Raw genomic sequence first — 24,957 nt, 5'->3', positions numbered from 1 at the left:
TCACAAAATTTTATTCCAATATAGTATCCAAAGACCATGAATATAGATCTTTGCCGATGGCATTAACAAATATTGGTGAAGATTGTAAATTTCTTAAATTTTGAAGAGGAAGAAAAAAAAAACTATTTGGGATAACACAAATGCAGCTATTATTTGGATCCAATATAGTTATAGTTGACTATATTGGCTGCGGCCGCAAACAAGCAAACATGGTATTCGTCGGCTTGTCGACTTTGCTTCTTTGTAAATCACGTACTTTTTTGTCTAAAAATGAGGTGGCAAATCTTCGTTAAATTTTTCGCAAATTACAAATCGATTTTATATTGAATATTCAATGACCCAAAATATGCAAAACAAATACCATATGCAGTGACATGAATTTAATTTCAACCAATATTCCAACTTCCATTAGAATAAAAAATATGTATTTTTAATTATGCATATCGAATGTTTTCTCATCACTTTTTTTTTTCTTGGATTATATGGTGAGATGCGGATTTAAAATTCAAATGGAATAAAAAAATAATAATAGTTTACTAATTCAAAATTACGTCGCCAATAGATTTTGCTTACAAAGTTCCAAACAATATTTTAGTCAATTTCATTCCTTCGAATATTTTAAACTTTTTATCACATTGGAAATTTGAAACGATTCAAATCACAGAAACCTGCTATATCATATATCTTTGCATTATTTATAACCTTTTTCTTAAAAACAATACTTAGAAAAACCAAAATATTGAATTCATTTGCATAAAGATATACTTCTCCCTGAATGTATATATAATATCAAATATCGTTTTGTATGATAATAACAGTAAAAAATTTTAGTGGGATGAAATGCGAACGTTAAGATAGAAGATCAACACCACATAATAACCGAATTAAAATTAATTTGATGAAACCAAAAATGAAATATCTAAAATACCCTTAAAAAAACAAAAAACAAAACAAAATCTCTATCTCTATTTTAAACTTCGTTTGTCCATTATAATCTTTATTTTGTGATTTTATTTTATTTTCAAATTTAAATTGATTTAAAACAAAGATATAATACATATATACAATAATATTCATATTTTAATCACACGCAACTCATTTTATTTTCAAATTTATATTGATTTGTAACAAACATATAATATACGTATACAATAAATAATATTCATATTTTAATCACACGCAACGCGTATACAAACGATTAGTAATATATGAATGTTAAATCGATACGTACAACATGATAATTTATAGTTCTAATATTATATAAGACTTGAATCAAACAATAGATTTTCTAAAGAGTAGGTCTCACTAATCTATATTTATAAGACAGATCCATTCGACCCATATTTACAATTAAAAAATAATACATTTATCAAAAAAAAAAATTTATGAGTCGAATAATAGATCCGACCATCTCCATGAGTTTTTATATTGAATTAATGTCTCAATGTGGACAACATGGTAAAAGTATAAATGGGAGTCATAGGTATTAAAATTGTATCAAAAACATGCCATGCATCCATGCACGTAAAACATGATATAAAATAACACTCGAGTAGAATACTATAATTGAATCGAAAGCCATCCCAAAAAAAGAAAAAGAAAAAAAAAAAGAAAGCAGATAAAATACATAACTTTCCAGAAATAAAATTAATATTATTAAATTTAAGTGGCAACAAAGAACATTGAGATGGAGATTCATGAATTCTATGTTCTTTCTAACAATCTAATAATGCCTATGATCATATGATGTAATGTACATGAAATTCAATCTCTCCACATTTCATCTCGTGTCTCATATATCAATATGATATAATTAATAATAATTAAAAAAAACAAAACAAAAAACTCGGTGTCATTCATATCTATCTAAGTAAAGATGAATCAGCGATTGTTCATGTACTCAATAATTGAAAACAGGGTGGAGATTTTACCTCATTGGTACAACTTTCTGAAGCTTTTTTTTAAAATAACTTTCTACTGGAAAAAAAATGAATCTGTCAACCTATTTCAATCAGAAACCGAAGGGAGATTTTCTCCGGCTTCCTCCTTCACCATACCGGTCGTTCCATTTTCGTAGCTCATTCATGCTCGCTGCATCGTATGCAACCGATGGTCCCACCTGAAAAGGTTTAACATACAGATCAATGTGACAAAAGGTAGTGAAAAGAGAACACTGATAGCTAACTACATTGTGGGTAAATTCAAATTTGTATTGACAATGACACAAAGGGTGTGCAAATATTATGCAAGATTTTTGAGCTTATGCTACAGGAAAACATTCAAAGGTAAAAAGCCTTTGAGGCTCGTTGCATCATGTCAAATAGAGAGATTGTGGCTTGTTTGAGAATTTCGAGCAATTTACCTTCGCTTTGGAATGAACAAAATCGTCCAAATTTAGTGGTCGTAACGTGGCAATTTGATCTGATCTGGGACCCTGTAACAGAACCCGGGTAACAATCAGCCATGAATGAAGAAAGATTGATAAAAATAGAACTACAATCACTATGATGACAGAAAATGTAATGGAAAAGGGTTCTCGGAATTTCCAAGTTCAAAATAGTTCGTCATTTGCACATATCACCAAAACACTCGTTCTGGGACATGGGGAAACGAGATCAAAGGAAAAGGCAGTTTCATTGTTGGATCAACAACAGAATCAAGTTTTGAAACCTGGTGTCAATAAGGTTTGCAATGAAACAACTGCAAAGGGTTCACCATCAACAGCACACGTTGGAGGGTAACAAATTTTGTCGAACTATAGCGGCAATTTTGTTAGTGAGTGATTTCTTGTCTTGGAGTCTATTCTAAATCAAGTCTCCTGTTTTTCAGATTCTAATTGACGATTTTACTTCGAGATATTTCAGTTTAGCCAATCTTTTTACATTTTTGAATTCATAGAGGACAAACATAGAACAATGAAGATAATCGTGTGGGATCGGCAAATTTCATCACTGAGAATAATGACTCTGGTAGAGTTTACCTTGGTTTCTTCTTCTAGTAATTCTTGCACAGGTCTGTATGCTGCAGCAATGCAAAGGTTCTGCAAAGAAAAAAAATTCAGCCCCATACCTAAATAGGAAAGAGTAGCGACAGTTCAATTCAGCCCATCCCGTAACTCAACAGATTACCTTTAGATCACTCCCTGAATAACCTTCAGTAGCATTTGCGAGTTGATCGAAAGAAAATTCAGATTCCAAATTTTCTCGAGCTAGAATTATTTTGAGTATTTTCAATCGATTTTCAACATCTGGTAGATCCACGTAAATTCTAAAAGAAGCAAAACATATTCTATTAGAAGCTGATCTATAAGCATAACCTATTTGTTTGTTCTCAGTATCAACTTGAACGCAAGTAAGAGTTACCTTCTTGGCAATCTACGAATGACTGCATCATCAAGGTCAAATGGCCTATTTGTGGCACCAAGGATGAGGATTCTCTGGCTGTCTTTTGACCTCAGTCCGTCCCAAGCTGCCATAAACTCATTTCGCATTCTTCTAGTGGCCTCGTGCTCGAAAGAACCACCACGAGCACCAAGCAAGCTGTCAACCTGCGTGCACAGGCAGGAGTACATTCTAATTTTAATATCTAAAAGTTAAAATGTGATTGCCAGCTAATAAATAAGATTTAACAGCATCCCAAGAAGATAACATGGGACCTTAACACCAACACAAAGCCAGTTAATACAGGTGAAAATACAAGCTGAAGGTCAAGAAGTAGCATTTTAGAATTGCATGGATGTTGCTTAGTTGCATGGTAATCCTCCTCATAACAAGTCTCCTTGTGAACAGAGACGAAACTCTAGAGGTTCTACAATGTTAAAAATTATCAAGTTTCTATAAAGCTTCTATGTTAATCCTGGAACAGCTGAAAATAGCTGATGAAAAAATATCATAAACCATCTCAACATCGTTATATCAAACACGGCCTTTCTAAGTATCCTAACATGTGGAACAATTAGGCAGCTTTCACTTAATATGTCGAATGACTTGTATTCGAGATTATTTAAATTTAATTCATTCCATCCAAACATCTCAGAGACATCCCTAAATTCTTATGGCTTTGACCGAAGCAATAATTTGCTGATACTATATAAAATGGAGTTCTGCCCGCGGAGTTTTAAAAGAAAGAGCACATGCCTATAGAAAGAACAGGACTTGCATGTGACAGGGAATGTTAAGAGTGTCTCAATTACTAAACTTCTCTTATTCACAAAAACTTGAGTTTTTAGATGAAATTGTGATCAAAATATAGACAATTCACACAAATTTTCTTTTATAACATCAAAACTTCCAAAATTTGGCAAAGTTAATCTCATATGGATACAAAAAATTCACTGATAGATATCCTTCTTATCAAGCATTAGTCACCGTCTCCAAGGAAGGTGACATATCCTTGGGAATTGAATCTTCACCTCATTCATGTATGAAGCCCTACATAAAAGTACAATTATTTTGTTTCCACTTCTTTTATTTTTAAAAATAGAATAAAATGTGTGATATGAACGAAAAATATCATACCTGTTACCTGATAATTTGTCAAAATCATTTTAAAATGATGTTATCACCAATGTAATAGCCTTAACAACATATACACTACACATTTATTTCTAAATTTTCAATTGAGACTGGGCAAAGAGGGATTAAATCTATTGCCCCATTCCACACATAGGCCATCAGTCAGCAGGAATAACATAGCAGGTTGTTAGAAATGAGACTTGGACCTAACTCACCTCAAAAGCTAGCTCAAGAGGGGAGGTTTGCCCTTGTCTATATAAAGGGCTCCCAGGTTATTTAGTCAACCGATGTGGGACATAAACTAAGACACCAACACACCCCTCTCACGTCCAGGAATGAAATGACTGAAGCGTGGAGATATTAACGGGTGGCCAACTATGGGACGGGTGAGGCCAACTATGGGCCGTCCAACACATAGCGGTGGAACCCGGGCTCTGATACCATGTTAGAAATGAGACTTGGACCTAACTCACTTCAAAAGGTAGCTCAAAAGGGGAGGTTTTTGCCCTTGTCTATATAAAGGGCTCCCATGTTTATATAAAGGGCTCCCAGGTTATTTAGCCAACCGATGTGGGACACAAACTAAGACACCAACACATGTCTCACCTCATCAACAAAAATTATTACAGGTGCAAGCTTGCTGGCAAAGGAGAAGAGAGCCCTCGTAAGTTTTTCAGCGTCCCCAAACCACTACATAAAAAGAATGCAACCAATTTGCAATGTCAGTTGATTAAACAAAAGATTATTTCAAAGAACCAAACAAAATTGTATCTGATGGTAATCCAATTTCTGCTGTTACAACTTATTTTCACAAGCTGAAGTAAATTCTGACTTGCAATTAACTTAGTTCATCCTCTTTTTCTGGCTGTCCAGACATACTGAATCCATGAAACTATGTGCATAAGGGTGGACGTATCATAAAGACATACCCAATAGGTCATGTTACTGAATACAATAGGTCATGTTACTGAATACCCAATTTATGAGGTTATACTTAAGGTATATAGCTTACCCAGTATATACTTACCCAGCTAAGTATAATCTCATGATTTTCCTGCCTACTTGCACTATGGTCTGTATTTTATCTTCTTTAAATTTCAGCAGTAGACAAGAAGACTTCCCCTAAAGTTCTCTGATATAAAGTTTGCCAAAATAGTTAAATTTATTCTAGAGCATCAAAATAAATTAGAATAATATAGTCATCAATTGGGAAAAGCTTGACTATTGGTTCGAGTAAACAGCATAAAGTATGAGGCACCGTATCTTTTCCCTCTCACCATGCTTGCTTCCATTCATTCAAGTAAGCAAGCTAATTATTGTTGACCCCAAGAAGAGTCCCCAAAATTCACGTTGAAACTAGTGATCGGCACACGCGTTCTATGTAATTTTGGTTTTTGGAAAAGCCGTTTTTCGTACTCATATAATGGTTATCCAGCTATATAATGAGAGAAGAAAATTTTTCCTCTTCTTCAGGAGTGTTAGTTTTTTAAAAAAAAATCTTTTTTGTTGATGTTTATATTAATTTAGTTAATGTAGGATGCGTATAAATGTAAATTTAAATTTAGATAGGTGTCAAGTTGACGGACCAAGTCGGTTAGTATACATGGCTCAAGTTTAATTAATAGTATATATATTAAACCCACAGGTAATATTATACGCTAAGTGACCTATGAGTGACCATCATTGAAAACTAGGTCCACTCATAGGTCAGAAAGTGATGTAGATAGAATTACAAATACCCAACACTGCTGACTCTTTCACCTTAGATGTTAGTGTTGAACCGGTAATGCTGATGAAGTTAGCTCCAGCTTCTGTTGCAAGCGCTTTTGCAATCAGAGTTTTTCCCGTTCCAGGAGGCCCAAAAAGTAATATTCCTTTGCATGGCTGACAAAAGGTATGACCTGCTTATAGGCTGAAAGACTATAAAATTGAAAATTTGCATACTATACATCTCAAGTTGAGTTACCCGCAGCAAATTTCCATGGGAAAAAAGTTCAGGCCTCTGCATTGGAAGGATTACTAGTTCATTCAATGCCTTTTTCACATCTTCAAGGGCACCAACATCATCAAATTTGACACCGATCTCTCCTGGGGGAACTACAGCTGAAACAAAGTTGGTCTCGTACTCATCTTTAGCAAGATTCTACAAGCAGTTTTTCTTGTCAGTCAATGGAAAAGGACGTGAACAGAGTGTATACATATTCGGGATAACACAAGAGAGAGAGAGAACCTTCAAATTTTGAGAAGGCTTCTTGGATGTTGTCTCCTGCTCCTTTAACCTCAAAATTGCAAGTTCAAAGCTACAGATGACAACCGACAGCCGTCACCTTTAAGAAGATAAAAGATGATTCAGAGATGAACACATATAAAGATAATTACCTCTCACGAGGCACATGCAACCGATCCCCCTTAACAGAAGGATGAAGGCATGAGGAAAGGTAGTGATTTTTAGCCCAGCCAACAACTTTCTCAGCTTCTGTAGCCCATCAACAAAATAAAATTATACACATTTCAAGCACAAGAATTATACAACTGAAGTTTTGGGAAGTTATCACTATCCACTATAATTAGAAATATATTAGGGCATAATTAGAAAACATGAAACTCATTACATAAAATTAGAAGTCTTTGCGAACCCAGTTTTTAAAAATCGGGCATGCCGCATGTTTGCCTCATTCGCAGGGGGTTTTATGCTTGATTTTTAAAACATGGAGTTTTAAATATCTTTAATTTCATGTAGGCGGGTTGCTGAAGTTCGAAACTAAATATTGGCATATTCTGAAGTACATTTCTGAGAGTTTAATGCCATTTGTTGTTCGTGATATTTGTATCAGCATTTGAAACATGATAATTAGAATGTAACAGTAAGCAAGTCAAATCTCTCTTTTTGGGTTAAGTTGGTAACTTGGAAGACTCAGTAAAAATTCTCTCAAGCAGAGAGCAGAATCGTAATTCTATAAACCTGCAAAAAAATTCTTCGAAACTCCAAATCTTAATGGAAACACTAAATCCAAACTTCTTTATTAGTAAGAGTGTATGCTATTATGACAGCATGCAACTAAGCTTGATATGTAGCAATTACATATAGCTATGCCATTAAGTTTACCATCCCCCTAGCTTCTTATAAGTAGTTCAGTATAAAGAGCAGAAGTGCATGATACTGAGTTCTCAACTAACAGACACAAAAAGTAAGCCTAAAAGAGGTAAGAAGATGCAAGTATCTTGTTAGGTTTTCTTCTCTCAGGGTTTAAAATGCATCTTTATTTATCAATTCTGGTGACTTGCTACTTGCTAGGAATAAATACAAGGACAAAATATATCTACTCAACTTTTATATAATTTTTGGATCTAAGTGCCACAGATCAAAATAAATTAGAAATACTAAAACAGGCAACAGCTAGTTTTCTGTTCAGAATTCAGATAGAAAGAATATAAAATCCTTCATGTTTTAACAAAGTTCAATTGTCTGGAGAAAATTTATCTCAATTGGAAATTAAGAGTGTGTCCAAAAATGCTATCAATCATCAGACTCCAGCCACTCCAATTAAATAATGCAAATCTTGCACTAGAAGGTGTGAGATATAGAAACTGCCCTATGAAAGAAATATGTGCCTTGGCAATACTATTGATGCAATAAGTTTTTAATATATAACTTTGAATGTGAAGGAAGATCAGCTCCAAAGAATGGTTGACTTCTTGACGTTCTATGCATAGAAGTGTTTAATAAGTGTGGCTCATAAGATTATAGAAATGAGTACATTCTTACTCCGCTTAGTCAATATCACACCATCAGTGTTCACATACAACAGATCCATGCATAATAATCCATGTTCCTCTAGAACCTGAAAGAAATAATAATAATTTTCACTTGATACGCAATCAAAATTTATTCCTCCGAACTAAATAACACAAGAGCTGGCTACATGATTGCAACAGAAATTTGCCGCAAGAAATAAAATTATATAAAACAAACATGGACATAGTCATACCATATGCATTTCATTTAAATTACTTCGAGATATCACTATTCTTCTGTCTTCTTCAATCTGTTTAGTGAATATCTGTAGAAGATCTTCCTCCTGCAATGGTCAAGTAATCTTGCTGAATCGCATTATTCCACCAAGTCATGGGCGTATAAATAACATGTTTATGTAATGAAAGCTACTGCAGTTTTTCAAGTTATTTAACCTCTCGTGTCTATTTATTAGAATACTCCAATGATTCGGGATATCAAAGTATTCCAGATTGTAAAGAAAGACAGGTAGCGTTTTTGTCCAGTTTTTAACACAGGTTACGAAGAAGTAACAGATATTAAAAATATTTCCCTAAACAACTGGAACATGGTCAACATAAGTTTTGCAGCAAGAACTCAACAGTAAAACATTTGCTGCAGGGATTATTCATTATCCAAGGAGATGGAAACATGTTTGGTGCAAAAAGGGATAAATAATGATCTCGAACATTGAAATAAAGAATCAACCTTGAACAAGAATTTTTTAATATCGTGAATATAGGTGATAAAAGAAAAAATACCATTGGGGGAGATATACACATCACATTAGTGAAAAGAGTATAGATTTCATTATCTTCAGATTGCTTAGCGGGCTTTAATCCTTCCGTAAGTCGCTTCAGAGGAAGAGGCTGAAAAAGAAACTCCAGATATAAGTAAGGATAATCTTTCCTATGCTTATGCATGGCATGATAGGATGTCCCAAGCTGAAGATTACCAAACACAAACTTAAAATATAATAAAAGCGGTGAGTTATATATTTGTTTTCATCTTCCAGAGACGCACTCGTTTTGATTCCGAATTTTGGCTCCATTATCAAGGATTCAGTTCATTACATGATAGCCACAACGTATATGTTATTTGCAAAATTTTTACTGCCATATTATAATTACAAGACAATGTTTCCAATAGCTATATTAATTTACAGAACTTTTTCCACAAAGGGCTATCATCTTCGTATCCTGAATATTTTTAGTTCGCATTTCTAAAGCATAAATTATAAACCATTATCATGCGTTCAACTTTCATTTGAAAGCCATTGAAGAAGTCGAGTGATACGGGGAGCTACTAGAACGAGGGAAAAGTAAATAAATCATGTACATAACATACAAGCCAGATAAAGAATAACTTTCAAAGAACAATAACATAAAACTTACCAACTTAGCAAGCCTGCCCAGATTGGGAAGTATCATGGTCTGTTGAAAACAAAAGGAAAAAGTTCATCCATAGATTCAGAAGTGGTAGCCACTTGTGGAATCAGAAAAGAGGGACATGAACAACTTTTATGGATAGCTCAAACTTACAAATTTCTCCTTCTCTTTTGATCCAGTTTCCACTTTGTTTTGCCCACAAATTAAAACCACAGGTCCTGATAATTGGTCAAACATCTCTTGCACCTTGCGGACGAACTCCTTCCGATTTGATTTTGGAACTGCCCTGGATAACCACAGAGAAGAATCGGGAAAATAGATTATGAGTGGTTGTTGAGACTCCAAGACCTGCAGTTATGTATGTGGGGGGGAGGGGGGGAAGATCAGTATGTTAGAACACACTCATTTATGAAATTTTAATGAAGTCATGTTATCGTCTTCCGAAACCGATACCTCACATAGCGCTTCCATTCCAACATAGCAGTCATGAACTTGAGCATCAAGATCACGCTCCACATCCTTAACTACAATATAAAACAACAGAATAGGCAGGTAATGAACAGGACTTAAAAGTTTTGAGATGTTTTAAGGCATCAGATACAAGATTTTGCACACTTCAAAGATGAAGCAAACAGCTCAAATAACCAAATGCAATGATAGGATAAACAAAGATTAAAAGACTTATTAGGATTCTCAAGTGTGATTTAATATTGGAAAAAATACAAAGTAATTTCTTTCCTTTCTCCCTCCCAACAAGCATCATTAATAGATACCATAACAGCGCAGCCCATGAACACGGCTCTAGGTTTAAGTCCCCCAAAAAATCTCTGGAAGTCGCCAACAAAAACACAACCAGATAATGAGAGCGAAATTTTTTAAGCTAAACTAACAATGAATCATTTGTTACTATTGCAGACTAACAAAGATAGCAAGTCAATAGCCCAGAGTTTCAGTAAATCAAACTTTGAATCTCAGCTATTACTTTGAAATCAAACTTCACAATGTTGATGCCAAAGTTCATGATTATTGCCAAAGAAATAAAAAAAAATTAATTAAAAAATGCTCCAACTCTGCTCTTCAAACGCCAATTCATCTTTTTGCTACTACAAGCCGTAATGACAATCTTGTGCGGCCTCCCCTTTCCACTTTCAATCTTCACATTATACAAATATCAGAAATTGGAAAATCGCTTCATAGTAATTGACATTTCTAGTCACAAGACACCGATCTTTCCCCGCCGTATACATTTACAAAAAAGTTTTTAAAAACACTCCAGGCAATCAATATAAATATCGTATATAAACACTCGCAAGTAATCAGTAATTACTATTCAACCTTGAGAAACACTCCACGCAAATATCAATCTTCACATTATTCAAATATAAAAAATTGGAAAAATTGTTTCATAGTAATTGACGGTACCACTTAGAAGACACAGATTTTTCTCTATGAAAAAGATTGCATATAAACTGGCACAATGTCTGACATCTAAGTATAATCACCGAAGGAACACGAATAGCCTTTGTAAGAGCACAAATAAAAATCATGGTTGAATTCAAATTTAAGAATAGGAGATACAAAGAAGAAGAAAGCAGAATGTCCCCCTTCCAAATTACAAATGAGCACAGGGCAGTAGAATCATAAATTCAAAGAACCTATAGGAATACTGACACTATAAAAAAAAAAAAACAGAGCACAACTACACAAGTTTGAAATACCATTAGCAATACACAAAAATCAATTTAGTCCATAAAGGAATTAAATCCAAAGTTTTGTAATATTTCCCATTTCTAAGTGATGAGCATATACCATGCATCCAACAAACAGACGGTTGAGCAGCGGGCTCTGATCCTTTCTCATCCTGTTGCACCTCCTTTGTTGACTGGCCAAAATTATCAAAAACAACAGCTATGTTGTCGTCGTTGACCTCATACACCTCCCCTTTTTGACCATTACACAAAGTCCTGCAAAGATATGGCGGATACTCAGTAACTGGTTAATAGTCTCAACAAAGTTACAATGATGTAGAAAATCCATTGAATATCAGCCAATTGAACACATGGGAAAATAAAACACGATTCAATACAAGTAAGCCAGCAGAATGGAGCTGTAGAGTGTCAGGAAGACTCAATTTTATCAAATTGCTGTTCTGGAGTTTCAACTAAGAAGCCTTTTAGAGTGCACCTAGCACCAAGATGACTTCAAGAGACAAAATAAACACAGCAAGAGGGTTTTTTCCATGCACCTAAACAACTTACCAACCCACCTGCGACGGATAACAGTATAAGCATTTGTTGGACCATCAGGTGTTGGTATCTTCCCCAATACAATCCTGTGCCGAATTGGATATGTCAAATATCAGGTGCAGAAAGTTCAAAGTTAGGACCAATTTACTCTTGTGATGGTCTTTTCAAGGCAGATGAGAAACGTTCCCCACGACCCATACCCACAGAGGGTGACGAGAAGAATGAAAAGTGTATCAAGATTCCCAATGTTACATATACCATGTACAAGTATAAATGTGGTATATGTACCTTAAGAAGAAAAAGGAATGACAAAAAAAAATAAAGGGAGTGCTGACCATAAATTCTAGCCCACCGTCAATTATACGAATGGATGATATAGCATTTATACAAGTGCAAGTGATGAGATACTTTAAAAACTATTAAGGAGATTTGGGGATAAATTTCTTCTCCCTCGAGAAATTATTATGAATTATGAAAGGAAAAGAAGACAAAAAAAATTTACAACAGGAAAAAGAACAAATCATTCTTAAAAATGTGACGAGCTATGTTGTCTGAAGGTTTCCATGACCCACACCCACAGAGACTGATGGTGAGAAGAATGAAAGGTGCATCAAGATTCCTAATTTTAGGTTATCCCACATATATGCAAGTACAAATATTAATATAAGTAACTTAAGAAGGAAAAGTAAAGATAAATTAAAGGTAGTGCAGACCATAAATTTTAACCCACCGGCATTTACACATTTTATTCTTCCTTTAGAAATTAAGTATGAAGGAAAAGGAGCAAAAAAAATTTTACAACAGGAAAATGCAGAAAAATCATTTTAAAAAATGTGCCAAGCTATATCATCTGAGGTTCCCATGACCCACACCCACAGAGGGTGATGGTGAGAAGAATGAAAAGTGCATCAAAATTCCCAATTTGATATATCCCATATACAAGTACAGATGTGGATATATGTAACTTCCGAAGGAAAAGGAACGATGAAAATAAAGGGAATGCTGATGATAAGTTCTAGTCCACCATTGTTTATACTGATGGTTTATATTTTAATTAAAACAAGCAATGAGATACTTGAAAAATATTGAGATTTGGAAATCAAAATTTAGTATCCCTTCAGAAATTAAGTATGAAAAGAGAAGGGCAAAAGACATTTTAAAACTGGAAATGCACAGAATCATTTTTAAAAATGTGTCAAGCTATATTGTCTGAAGGTGACAAATCCCTCCAAATCCTTTTTAATACCGGGTGCTAAAGCCTTCTTTACATCAGCAATAAGTAATATGTAAAACATTTAACAAGTCTTGCAAATTTGAAGAATTTGTTGATTAGACGAATTAGAAATATTGAATAAACTTCATCTTCAAAAACCACAGGAATTATTTTCTCCAGTTTCTTTAGTAAAATTTTTAAAAAAAACGAAGGGAATTTCCCTCGTCCTGACCACAGATTCCTCCGATGTAAAATATCCAACTGTCTGTGGTAATTGTTATTTGCCTGTGATTACTACAAAATAAGGAAATAGCAACCTGTTTTTTAACCCCATCATCATATATTTTCAAAGAGGTGGCAACCATAGTTCAACCAGGTAGTCAACCAGTAAAAAAGAAAGAAGAAATGCTGGAAAAAGAGAGGGGTAGATAATTCATGAGTGATAGCAACATTTCATGGAAAGAAAAAATAAAGAAGTTTCATATTTGAATTCACATTGGCAGTACCACCTTTGTACTGAGCAAATAAGTGTGAGCTGACTAATCCAACATATCTTTACAACAACAATTTGGGAAACTACCACAAGAAACAAGATGCGAAATAGAGAATCAAATTCCCAGGAGAACAAATAGGAAGTTGCAAACATGGGCAAACTACATAAAAGACCACCACACCAAATTGGCAATTAAGAAATGCACACAAATACAGCAATAACTCAACATTAGTAAAATATGAAGCCCAATACTGCAGAGGAAATTAAATGAAGTACCCCAGCTACAAAGTATGTAAAGGTATCTATAACAAACACTTGGCGCGGTAACGAGCATTAATTTCTCAAGATGGTTACACTGGGAACAAATTTAAGTTGAATAGTTCACTAGGCAGAGAAAATTCACAAGCAATCCAGAATCTCCGGCACAATGTAGAAAATGCTAAAGGACTGCGAGCGGATAATTGGAGTGAAAGCATTTAACGTTCTGCGACACTAACAGCATTGTTCTGCCTATTATTTTACCAATGGTTAAAGTGTCAAAAAACAAAAACACAATGACAAACTTGACAACAAATGCCACATGAAAGCAGTAACCTTTTATTTGCTTCGATGCTGATGGAAGGTCCAATGTACTTCACCCGATCCCCTGGAAAAAAATATATAGGTGAGATATAAACTGAAAATACTTGCAAAAGATGAAATACAATACTCAATTATAGATAAACGTGAACAGCATGTATTTTTAAAACCTGCATCTAACTAAAGAGGCGTGTCAGTGTTATGTTTTTGGAACATGATCCCTGAGTTGTGTTTCTAGAAACGAATGTTATCAGACCATCGATTTACCAAAATAAGTGAAAAGCTTTGATTTGCTAGGTGTTGAAGATCTGGATGAGATAATATAGAGATATAAATTGATTGTAATTCTAAATAGAAGATATAACAATGATTACCATAGATTAGGGAATTAGTTAGGAAATTTAATCTTTTAGTATTTTTTTTTTCTTTTTAGGAGTCTTTGTATTGTAAAGTGTTTAAATACCCATTCATATTGTATTAAATATAGTGGGTTCAATTCTCAAATTTCATCACATTTGATTTGCTAGGTTTTGTGGAAGGGACAAAGACAACAGCTACTTCTCTGTGTTCCTACATAACAAGAACATAGGAGAGAGACAAATTTGCCTTTTAAGGTCATTCACTACAATTCCTAGATGTTAGGAGGGATAAAAAGTTGAATTTGCAAAGTGGCTGCAATATCTTTACTCTTTCCCTCCCTCTCCATCTCCATCGTATCATCCTACCAAATAAAGGGGGAAGGGTGTAGCTCTCGCATCCTCCTATCCACCCTCCAGCAATCCCTTACCATACATAGCATATGTAGCTGGCTGCTGATATTTAATACAGAATGCAATACAAGACTATGGAGCCTTATCAGAACTAGAAGTTAATCATGCACCTCGTAAAATTAGTTAACAGTAGGTAACATTACCTTTCTTTAATGGCAGGTTAGCCTGATCAGAAGGCTCATCAGCCTCCGATTTTGAAGATGCTGAGGAGCTTTCTACTTCTCCAGAAACACTCTGCCATAACAAATATAAATTGCGAGTATATTTACTGAAAAGAATGCAATTCCAAGCTCTTAGAAATACCTCCAGACCCTCAAAAGAAAATATTAATATGAGAATGACTATCTCAGATAGCATTATGGCCAACACCTTCAGGTGTATTAAGACTAAGAGATTCTTAGTCAAACATAACTTGGAGCTGTACTATCACAGTTTATGTATAGCTGACACTCATGCCACAGAAAAATGTGCTTCTCGCTTTTCATTCTCCTCAGATTCAACACTGATATTGTTGGAGATTTTAAATAAATGTTACCTTCTCAAACTCTTCAAGGTTGTAATGCGCAAGCTTTTTCAAAGCTTCAGCAGTAGCTTGTACATCAACTTCATCGTCACTACCATCCGTTCTTCCATCACCAGTGGTATAATCTTCCTCGTTACTGGCCTCATTTTCATCCTCGATTTCAGAATCTGATGTGCATTCTTCAACTGAGTCTGTGTTGTCCTCATCTGACTCATTTTCAGATGAACAATCTTCAGTAGAATCCTGAATAATCACCCACAAAAGAGTATTATCGTAATCTGGACTGTTTCTCCAACTAATCAAACAATTGAAACATGAAGATAAAATATCAGAAAGTCAGTATCACCGAGCATGAAATAAAGGGGGAGTATACATCTTCGAATATAATGTACACAGTAACAATTAGGGCAGGTAAATCCTCATTTTACAACTAAATTTTGAAGATGTGGCATTTATAATGAGTGAAATAAAAACTTGTACACTCTTGCACAGGGGGGCAAGCTCATCAAATAGGGGGCAAACAACTTCCAAGCTTACATATGGAGCCAAAATGCTGCTATCAAGCACTAATAGTGGAACTTGTAAGTCCCTTGCAAGTGCTCTGACCAATCTTTCCCGGTAAAGCTCCGTACCTTCAGAAAAAGAACTTTTTCTCAACAAAAATGTAACCTCCTAGGTCAACAACTTTTTGAAAAAATTTGAAGCTGGATCTACCTGGAATGCTCTGAAGCAATATTCTCCCACTCGAAGAACTCAAACGGCCACCGTAAGCAGTGGTAAACTTCTTGTTCTTCAAATGGGACGCAGCACATTCCACCAGAAGGTTTTTAGAGTGTTCACTGCAAGAGTAATGTCTTTGAGTCCCAACAAGCAATTAACTGTAGCAAGGGAAGATGGCAAAAATATGGGATAGCACGTACTGAATATAATAAGGAAAAGTATCCCATGAAAGAGAGATTTTTTCCCATGGCACAATCCTTCGCAAAAATTCATTTCTAAATCTTTCTCGCCGGGGTAGAAAAGGGGATTCCTTCTTTTTATTCTCCATAGCAAGTTTTTCATTTTTCAGCCACTCCTTTTGATCTTCCACCCCAAGTCGTGCATGTGCATCGCAATGCCTTACATTTTCGGACTTGTCTTCCTTGAGAACTTTTTTATCATCACAATCAACCACATCCTTGGCCTGTACGCACTTATCCTCACTTGCATTCCTTCCATTGCCTTCAGAACTATAAAATCTTATTAAACAATTTCTCCAACTAACATAAAACCTCCCATGAACACTTGTGCGCCTTCTCTCATGAACAAGTCCTGATGACCACCAAGAATTTGACAGATATCTCTGTGTCAAACTATCTCGAGACGCGTGATTCTTAGCTCGTGGTGCAGAGCTCAAACATTGCCCACCAGAATAATTCCGGCAATTAGTATTAACAAAGTATTTGCCGCGTAGAACTATGTGATTCCATTTTTTATTTCTGTTCGCTATTCTCATTGCATACATTGGAACTTGTTAACTGAAATGAGCAAACCCATTGTACCAGGAAAATTCAGTTAGTTAACAACACAACATATTGATAATTTTGCAAAAAATTATGGCACGTAATTAAAGTGATAGGCACAGTCGCACAGATTTATATTTCAAGCTGCTTCAACGTGTAACGAATTACTGCTGAAAAAATACAAGCAAACTAAAAAATGGAAGAGAATGATTCCCCAATAAAGATTTTGAATTATATGGTAGTGCCCGTAAGCATCTATTAATGCGAGGAAATCAAACCCCGTGTTTGGACCAGCCAGTAGTGTTCATCAGAACAAATAAATAAAGAACAAGGAAAATGTGGCATTCTTACCGCTGCAAATGCATAACAGAAGGAAATGCGGCTTGTTATATACAGCATCCGAATTTGCATAATTGTGTAAAATTTGTGTTAAAGAACGCCATTACATGAGTACAAACATCGAATCATCATATTTTGAAAACCATGTACTTCTACATACAAACTTACGAGCCAGAAGTTCAAGAAACAGATTTTTTATCCCATCCAGCTATGACCGTGCAAAGAATAGAAAAATAACTCAATAAAGCTACAATCTTTCAAGCTGAACAAGCACAAATGCGCGTAATTCGATTAAATGTCAGCTAAGAAGTCTCATGACTTAAATAAGAAAAATAACTAAATAGCAATAGATTTGATAAATAAGAATTAGCCTATAAAGCTACAACCTTTCAAGCTAAATAAGCACAAACTTGGGTAATTCGATCAAATGTCAGCTAAAAAATGTCATAACTTACATCAACGGAAAAAAAAACAATTTAAATTAAATTGGATAAATAAGAACACCCGTTTTCTCAACAAACCATAAAAAGCACCCTCACCACATCATTAACAAAGCATTCATTCTTTAAAAGAAATGTTCTGCATCAAAATCCCATTCATAGAAGATTGGTAGATTTAAATAATTCCAAGAAAGAAACTGACCTTTTCACTTAGTTATATGAATATTGGTGTCAAAAAAAAGGAAAAGCCCCTAACGGTATACAACACGAAGCGAGTGAATGAGAAGAAGAAAAGAGGAGAAGGGCGGGTGCCCGCTGATGGGGGAAGCGTGAGGAGAAGGTGAATGCGTGCTTCTTCTTTTTTTCTTCTTTTTTTTTCCTGTTTTAATTTTTTTTTTTTTTTTTTCCATGGAAGGGTTGAGCGACACCCTTTTAACTGTGGTTAGGGTAATTTACAATTCACAAAATAATTAATTTTCAATAATTTGTTATTCTTCCATTTTTTTCATGTAATAATATAATGTAATGTAGGTTTCAAAAAAAATAATGTAATGTAATTTAAAGCCAATTAAAAATTAGAGAGTAGGTTTAAAATTGAATAAAGTTCTTTAACTAACAGGTGTGTTTAAATTTTTTTTAGTATAGAAATCCAACAAGAATGAGAATTAACAATGTGTCCAATTCAACATGGGAAGCTGAGATATTGATAAAGGTATTTGTTTAAAGAGTGCGTTCATAAATAAATGAACATTTATCAATATACATTGTCTATATTTTTTTTTTAATGATCACTATTTTTAGTATAAATATCCGCATTGAGATGGGTATCGTGAAAATTTTCATCATATGTGTTCATCTTGTATTATTAAATTAGAGATATTATTAGGGGTGTTCATGGTTTGGTTAACCGCCCGAACCGAGCCGAAACCGAAAATTCGGTTCGGTTTTCGGATTTTCGAATTTTCGATTTTCGGTTCGGTTTTTTTCGGTCGGTTCACCGAACCGAACCAAAAACCGATTTTTTTTGATTTTTTTGAATTTTTAATTATTTTTTAATATTGTAATTAATATTTTTATTTGTTTTTATTAATAAATAAATATAAAATAAATAAAATAATTTAAAAATATATAAATTCGGTTAAACCGAAAATCGAACCGAAAAAATTTCGGTTTTAACCGAACCAAACCATTAAATTCGGTTCGGTTTTCGGTTCGGATTTTCGGTGAATTTCGGTTCGGTTCGGTTCGGTTCGGTTCGGACCGAATGAACACCCCTATATATTATAATGCTGAAAAAAAAAAATTGGAAAATACATAGAGATCATATCGATACTATCTTGATTTAAAAAAGGGAAAAAAAACTTATTATTCCAATGTAGTTATTTTTACAGACTGTTTGGCAACCCGGATTTGACTGGATTTTACTGGATTTGGATTTCAAAATTCCCTTTTTAGTGTTTGGATAGGCAACTTAAAAAACGGAATTCTGATTTGGTTGGGAATTCCCGGGATTTGATGGGATTCTTGTTAACGTAACCAAATCCTATGAATGTTGACAAGATTTCATGGGATTGGGATTTGGAAAAATCAAACTTATCGGCAATTTTTTTTTTTATCTGTTATCTTTTACTCTTTTATTTTTGTTTTCCCAGAAAGTCGATAAAAGCCGATCTAAAGCTTACGCATATTTTATTTCCATGGTTCAAGCTCCAAGACTCGTTGTAAACAAACTCAAGTCAGTATTCTTTTTTCATTATTCTGCTCGCGCATTCCAAGAGAAATGAATTTTCAAAGCTTTTGCAATTTTTATTTTGCTCGTAATCTGCTAACTCATTTAATGGAGTTGATATGATTGGTTTATGTGGTTGTGGAGGCATATTCAGATTCCACATGTTAACTTTGATAATTATTATAGACTTCTTCTGCAACTATCTTCATGAAATACTTTATTTTTTCGTAAATAATGTTTTTTTTTTGAAATCATCCCTGAATAATTTTTTGATGTTTTTTTGTAGGCACTCATAATAGCTTGCATCGCACCGTGTAGGTTGAGTTGTGGTGAAAAAAACGATTTAATTAATGGTATGTTCCTTTGTACCTGGGTTTAAACTTTAATGTTGTCATTGTTACTAAATTTATTGCTATTTGAGTGTATGTCACTGTATATGCTAAATTATATTGACAAATATATTGCAAAATGTATTAAGGTTTTTTTGTTGAGCCCAATCAATGCTTTAACCCATTTTTCGGAAGTTTCCATTAGCCAGAATCCTTTTGAATCCTCAAAAATCAACCTTGTCAAAGGATTATCAAATGATAAGTTCGGAAAAAGTGCAAGTAAAAAATTAGCTTATTCCCAAACAAAAAATGCATAAATTTTGTGTTTTATTTCAGTACACTGTTAATGGACATGTTTTTTTGTTCCACATAATGTTTAGGTAATGTTTATGTGTTATTTGTAAAAAATCTTGAATTTCATGTCTATATATATATATATATATATATATATATATATATATATATATATATATATATATATATATATATTCGAAGCGTTTTTGTCTATATATTTAAAAATTCAATTCTTAATACTTGTAAAAAAAATTATTGATTGAATTAGTTGATAACACGTATGTGTTTATGACATATGAAATCAATTTATTTTTGTAGATAACTAAATCGAGGTTGTATTTACACAACCATGTTAATATTTAAATATTTTTTTATTTTATAGATGGATAGAGTCAAAGAATCAACTCGACGATCTCAGAGAGCAATTATAGTAGTAGTGGCTTGTGTTTCTTACTTGAATATGTTATTTTATAAAAATAAGAGCTATATAAGTAGAGTCATATCAGAAAAAGATTTGAAAAGAGATATAGTTAGGAAGGAGTTAATGTATCGTATTGAAACCGATGAAAGAATTCGTGGAGTACTTCGTATGAGACCGAATGCATTTATGAAATTTGTTTCACTATTACGAGAAAAAACTTTCCTCGAAGATACTATTTACAGCAGCATAGAAGAACAATTTGCAAAATTTTTGTATATTGTTGGGCAAAATGAAAGTACTCGTTCAATGGGATTTATATTCTTACGATCTGGAGAAACCATCAATCGACATTTTCACAATGTCTTGAAGGCAATCATATCTCTTCAAGATCAATTTATTATTCAACCTAATGGGAATGATGTCCCGCCTGAAATATTTCATAATCCTAGATTCTATCCTTATTTCAAGGTAATTCTATATAGATATATTTTTTTCGATTGTTCCATTAAAATAATAAATTCATATATGATTAAAAATAATATAATTTTGATACATATGATAGGATTGTATTGGTGCAATTGATGGAACACATTTCCGTGTTAAAGTATCTAAAGAACATGTTGCAAGATATAGAGGAAGAAAAGATTTTCCCACACAAAATGTGTTGGCTGCATGTACCTTCGACTTGAGGTTTACATATGTGTTACCCGGATGGGAAGGTTCAGCAGCTGATGGTCGTATCCTTGAGGATGCACTTGATAGAGAAGATAAGCTAAAAGTTCCAAATGGTATTTAATCATACATATACTAATAAATTTTAAAAAATAATAACAAATATATATTAATTTTCAATTAACTTTTGTAGGTAAATATTATCTTGTCGATTCTGGATTTATGATAAGAGATGGTTTTATCGCCCCTTTCAGAGGAACCCGATATCATCTAAAAGAATATAGTAATCGTGGGCCCGAATCTCAAAAAGAAATATTTAATCACAGACATGCATCTTTGAGAAATGCCATCGAAAGATCATTCGGTGTGTTAAAAAAGAGATTTTCAATTTTAGCTAGTGGTGCTGAACCTAACTACAATGTAGGGACACATTCTGAAATTATATTAGCCTGTTGTATTTTGCATAATTTTCTCATGGGAGTAGATCCTGATGAAAGATTGATTGCTGAAGTCGATAGTGAATTAATACATGAAGATATTGTGAATGAAGAAAATGCAGCTTCTCGAGGTAGAACTGAAAGTAATAGGCAAGGAATAATGATAAGAAATAGAATAGCACAAGAAATGTGGGAAGATTATTCATGTGGTCCTACTTAAAATATTTTTGGCGTCATGCACTGTTCATTTAAAAAATTTAAGGTTGTTTATTTTGTTTGTATGTAAAATTTCATTTTTATTTTTTGTGATTCTTTATTTATTTATTTTTTGGCTTTACGTTACAAAATAATTATCTATCCATTTTAATATATAATTTATTTCATATGATTTGAAGTTTGTAACTTGTATTAATTCTTAGGAAATGAGTACTGGCGTTCAAACTGTTGAAGCTGTCCACTATAAAAGTTGGACGCAACAGATGGATGAATTTCTTCTTGATTTTTTACTAGAACAAAAGAATCAAGGACAAAAACCAGATAGAAATTTTTCTCAAGCTGCGTACAATGTTGCTATCGAAGCTATTAATTCCAAATTTACTATGAAAGTAAATAAAGACAATGTGCAAAATAGATTAAAAACTTTGAAAAGAAAGATGACTATTGCTTTGGAAGTATTCAAACGAGGTAGTGGATTTGGTTGGAATGACATAACAAAAAAAATTGAGGCACCAGAGGAGGTTTGGGATGAATTAATCAAGGTATGTATTTTTATTTTGTCATGTTCAAGTGTTTCTATATGTTTTCAGTTATTATTGTATTAAAAATAAACATAATGTAATTAGGTATATCCTGATGCTAAACATGTCAGAAATATTGCAATCCCTAATTTTATTGTGCTGCGAGAAATATTTGAAAAAGATAGAGCTAATGGAAAAGGAGCAGAAACTGGTAAAGAGAAGACACGTCGTTGGGTAAGAGAGGGAAAAGAGCCGAGCGGTGGAGAATCTTCAAGAATAGAAGATATTGATCGGTTGGTAGCTCAGCAACAGGTACATTTAGAAACTTTGGAGGATTTTGAAGAAGAGAATTTTGATCAAATGTCTCTTCCTCATTCATCATCCACAACTAATATTTCTAAAGTTGGCAAGAAAAAACTGTCAAAGTTTGATGAGATGAATGAGAGGTTTGATACATTGAACAATACGATCTCACAAATGGCTAAGGCGATGGATGTCAATGAACAAAACAAGCGTCGGTGTGAAGAGATATACACTGAACTAACAAAACTTGAAGGAGTAGATGAAGATTTTGTTTTTGCAGCAAGTGATTTTCTTGTATCCAATCCAAATGCAGCCGATCTTTTCTTGGGAATTCCACTTCATGCTCGTCGTCGCTGGTTGAATTGGAAAATGGACAACTCATCTTAGGATAAAATATTGCATACTTTTCTAAATAAAAGTTAGGATTTTATTGGATTCGTTGACAAATTTATTCATGTTTTATTTTAAATTCCATTTGGTTTTTTAAAAGAGTCAATTTATTGAACTTCAAATTTTCGTATTTTATTGTTTGATTTATATTTCTTATTTCACGTGAACTCTGATTTATTATTTCATGTTATTTTTTGAATTTTCGACACAATTAATATAGAATAAAATTTAATTTCTAAACTTTAAAAGATTTGGTTCGAAAAGAGTTTGTAATGAAAAATTTAGCATAATTTTAAATTCCAAATCCAAATTCATATTTCTCCAAACAAGAAATGGATTTGTAAATACCATTTTTAAATTATATATCCAAACACCAAATGGAATTTTAAATTCATGGATTTTCAATTCCAATTCCAAATCCAAATCCAAATCCAATTTTTTAAGAAACCAAACACAGTGTTAATATATAGTCCATGTTAACACTACCTTTTGGTGGTTTCTGGCCCAATGGGCCAGATAAGCTCGTTATCATTCTCGCTTCCAACATAACTCGAATAGCACTATGTAACCCAAAGGCCCAATAAAGATTTTGTCAATGGGTTTTTAGGGATTTGACACAATTGGACTGCTCAACAAACTGGACTGTGTGTCCTAAATCTAATTGCTTATTTTATCAAGTCTTGTTTTCCAAGAAAACAGTGGTATAAATTTTCTATGAAGTTTTAATTAAGAAAATATTATTTTTCAAAAAGTGATTATACACATGTGTGATGTGTGTGTACAATGAGTTTTACACTGTCCGTTTAGTTCGTAGATGTGATAGGAAACGGAGCTAGATGGTTCACATAACATAATTTTATCCCCTCAATTTTTAAATTTTTTTAAAAAAAATTATAAATCCTTTCAATTTTATTTAAAAACATAATCCCTAATTATAATTGTGTGATATATGCATATTTTTCATCAATGACGTAAATACGAACTTTATACAGAACATCACATACTATTAGTCAGTCACATATGTAAACATTTAAAAAATTATATCGATTATTTCACATTATTTTCAAAAAAAAAACAAAAAGTTTTGTATATAGTATCATTTAGAGTATTTGATATTCGGCACAATCACTTTTGAATGTATATATCGATCTATTGAATTGTAGTGAATATTCTAGAGTAGTGCAAAGATAATAAATTAGTATATCATGGATATATTGGTTATACTTATTTAACTATTTCAATGTTTGTTGCAACAATAAAACGTAAGTTTTTAACCCTTAAAATTGTAAATACGATATTTTGGAATAAAATAGATGGCAAATTATTTTAAACTCCCCACTGCCAAATTTTTCCTTAACTTAACTCTCTACTCATCCCTTTCTTTATTTTCACTCTCTTGTGGTCCCCCTTTTTGAATTAAAAATTAATTAAAACTAATCTTTTGTACGTGGCTTTGTTATACCTATCGAACCAGTTCCGGTCATGCAAGACTATCAATTAAGCAAGGTTTTTAGCCGATATATTCCGAATTAGGGTCCAACATGCTTCCGTAAGATGAATTAAATTTAAATACCTTTTTGACCATAATGTCGTCGGGTCATACCTGCCGAGTTTTACGATGTGCTCCTCACACTCCAACTACGCAGTCGCAACAGATGGTTTCTGCATGTAACGCCCCGTTTTTATCTTAATTGAACTTATTTGAGATATTAAGTGATTTCAGAATTCGAGAGCCGGTTTTTATTAGCAGAGACCTTTTTGCAATTTTCGGAAATTTCAGGGACTAAAACGCAAAATTGAGCTTTGTTATATCCTTAGACTTGTTGACTAAGTCTCTCATTGCTTCTCTTTCTCCTCCAAGTCGCC

General features: G+C 33.5%; 1 protein-coding gene and 1 long non-coding RNA gene across 4 annotated transcripts; one reads left to right on the top strand and one right to left on the bottom strand.

The window, feature by feature from the left end:
• Positions 1-1,640: 1,640 nt before the first annotated feature.
• Positions 1,641-18,174, bottom strand: LOC140879874 (uncharacterized). 2 transcript variants are annotated; one of them, XM_073283822.1, is made up of 25 exons: positions 17,982-18,174; positions 16,419-17,015; positions 16,213-16,337; positions 16,036-16,130; positions 15,511-15,741; positions 15,119-15,209; positions 14,221-14,272; positions 11,941-12,006; positions 11,484-11,638; positions 10,128-10,198; positions 9,828-10,022; positions 9,681-9,719; positions 9,048-9,155; positions 8,504-8,593; positions 8,281-8,356; positions 6,894-6,990; positions 6,745-6,814; positions 6,481-6,657; positions 6,276-6,398; positions 5,121-5,204; positions 3,363-3,547; positions 3,129-3,267; positions 2,981-3,040; positions 2,363-2,434; positions 1,641-2,119 (listed from the first exon to the last, which is right to left on the bottom strand). In XM_073283822.1, the coding sequence occupies exons 2-25, from the start codon at positions 17,000-17,002 to the stop codon at positions 2,012-2,014; spliced, it is 3,093 nt and encodes a 1,030-aa protein (XP_073139923.1). In that variant the 5' UTR covers positions 17,003-17,015; positions 17,982-18,174; the 3' UTR covers positions 1,641-2,011. The 2 variants fall into 2 exon arrangements, with proteins under 2 accessions (XP_073139923.1, XP_073139924.1); XM_073283823.1 differs by lacking the exon at positions 11,941-12,006.
• A 1,620-nt stretch (positions 18,175-19,794) lies between these two features.
• On the top strand, positions 19,795-22,639 carry LOC140879371 (uncharacterized). Of its 2 annotated transcripts, none has more exons than XR_012149402.1 (3): positions 19,795-19,861; positions 22,081-22,419; positions 22,504-22,639. It is a non-coding gene; the product is annotated as an uncharacterized lncRNA (long non-coding RNA). The 2 variants fall into 2 exon arrangements; XR_012149403.1 differs by lacking the exon at positions 19,795-19,861 and adding an exon at positions 21,207-21,340.
• Positions 22,640-24,957: the final 2,318 nt, after the last annotated feature.

This window comes from Henckelia pumila, chromosome 2 (assembly GCF_033568475.1).
Source record: "Henckelia pumila isolate YLH828 chromosome 2, ASM3356847v2, whole genome shotgun sequence".
In the NCBI taxonomy this organism is placed as follows: Eukaryota; Viridiplantae; Streptophyta; class Magnoliopsida; order Lamiales; family Gesneriaceae; genus Henckelia; species Henckelia pumila.
This window is presented reverse-complemented; position numbering and strand designations above follow the sequence as displayed.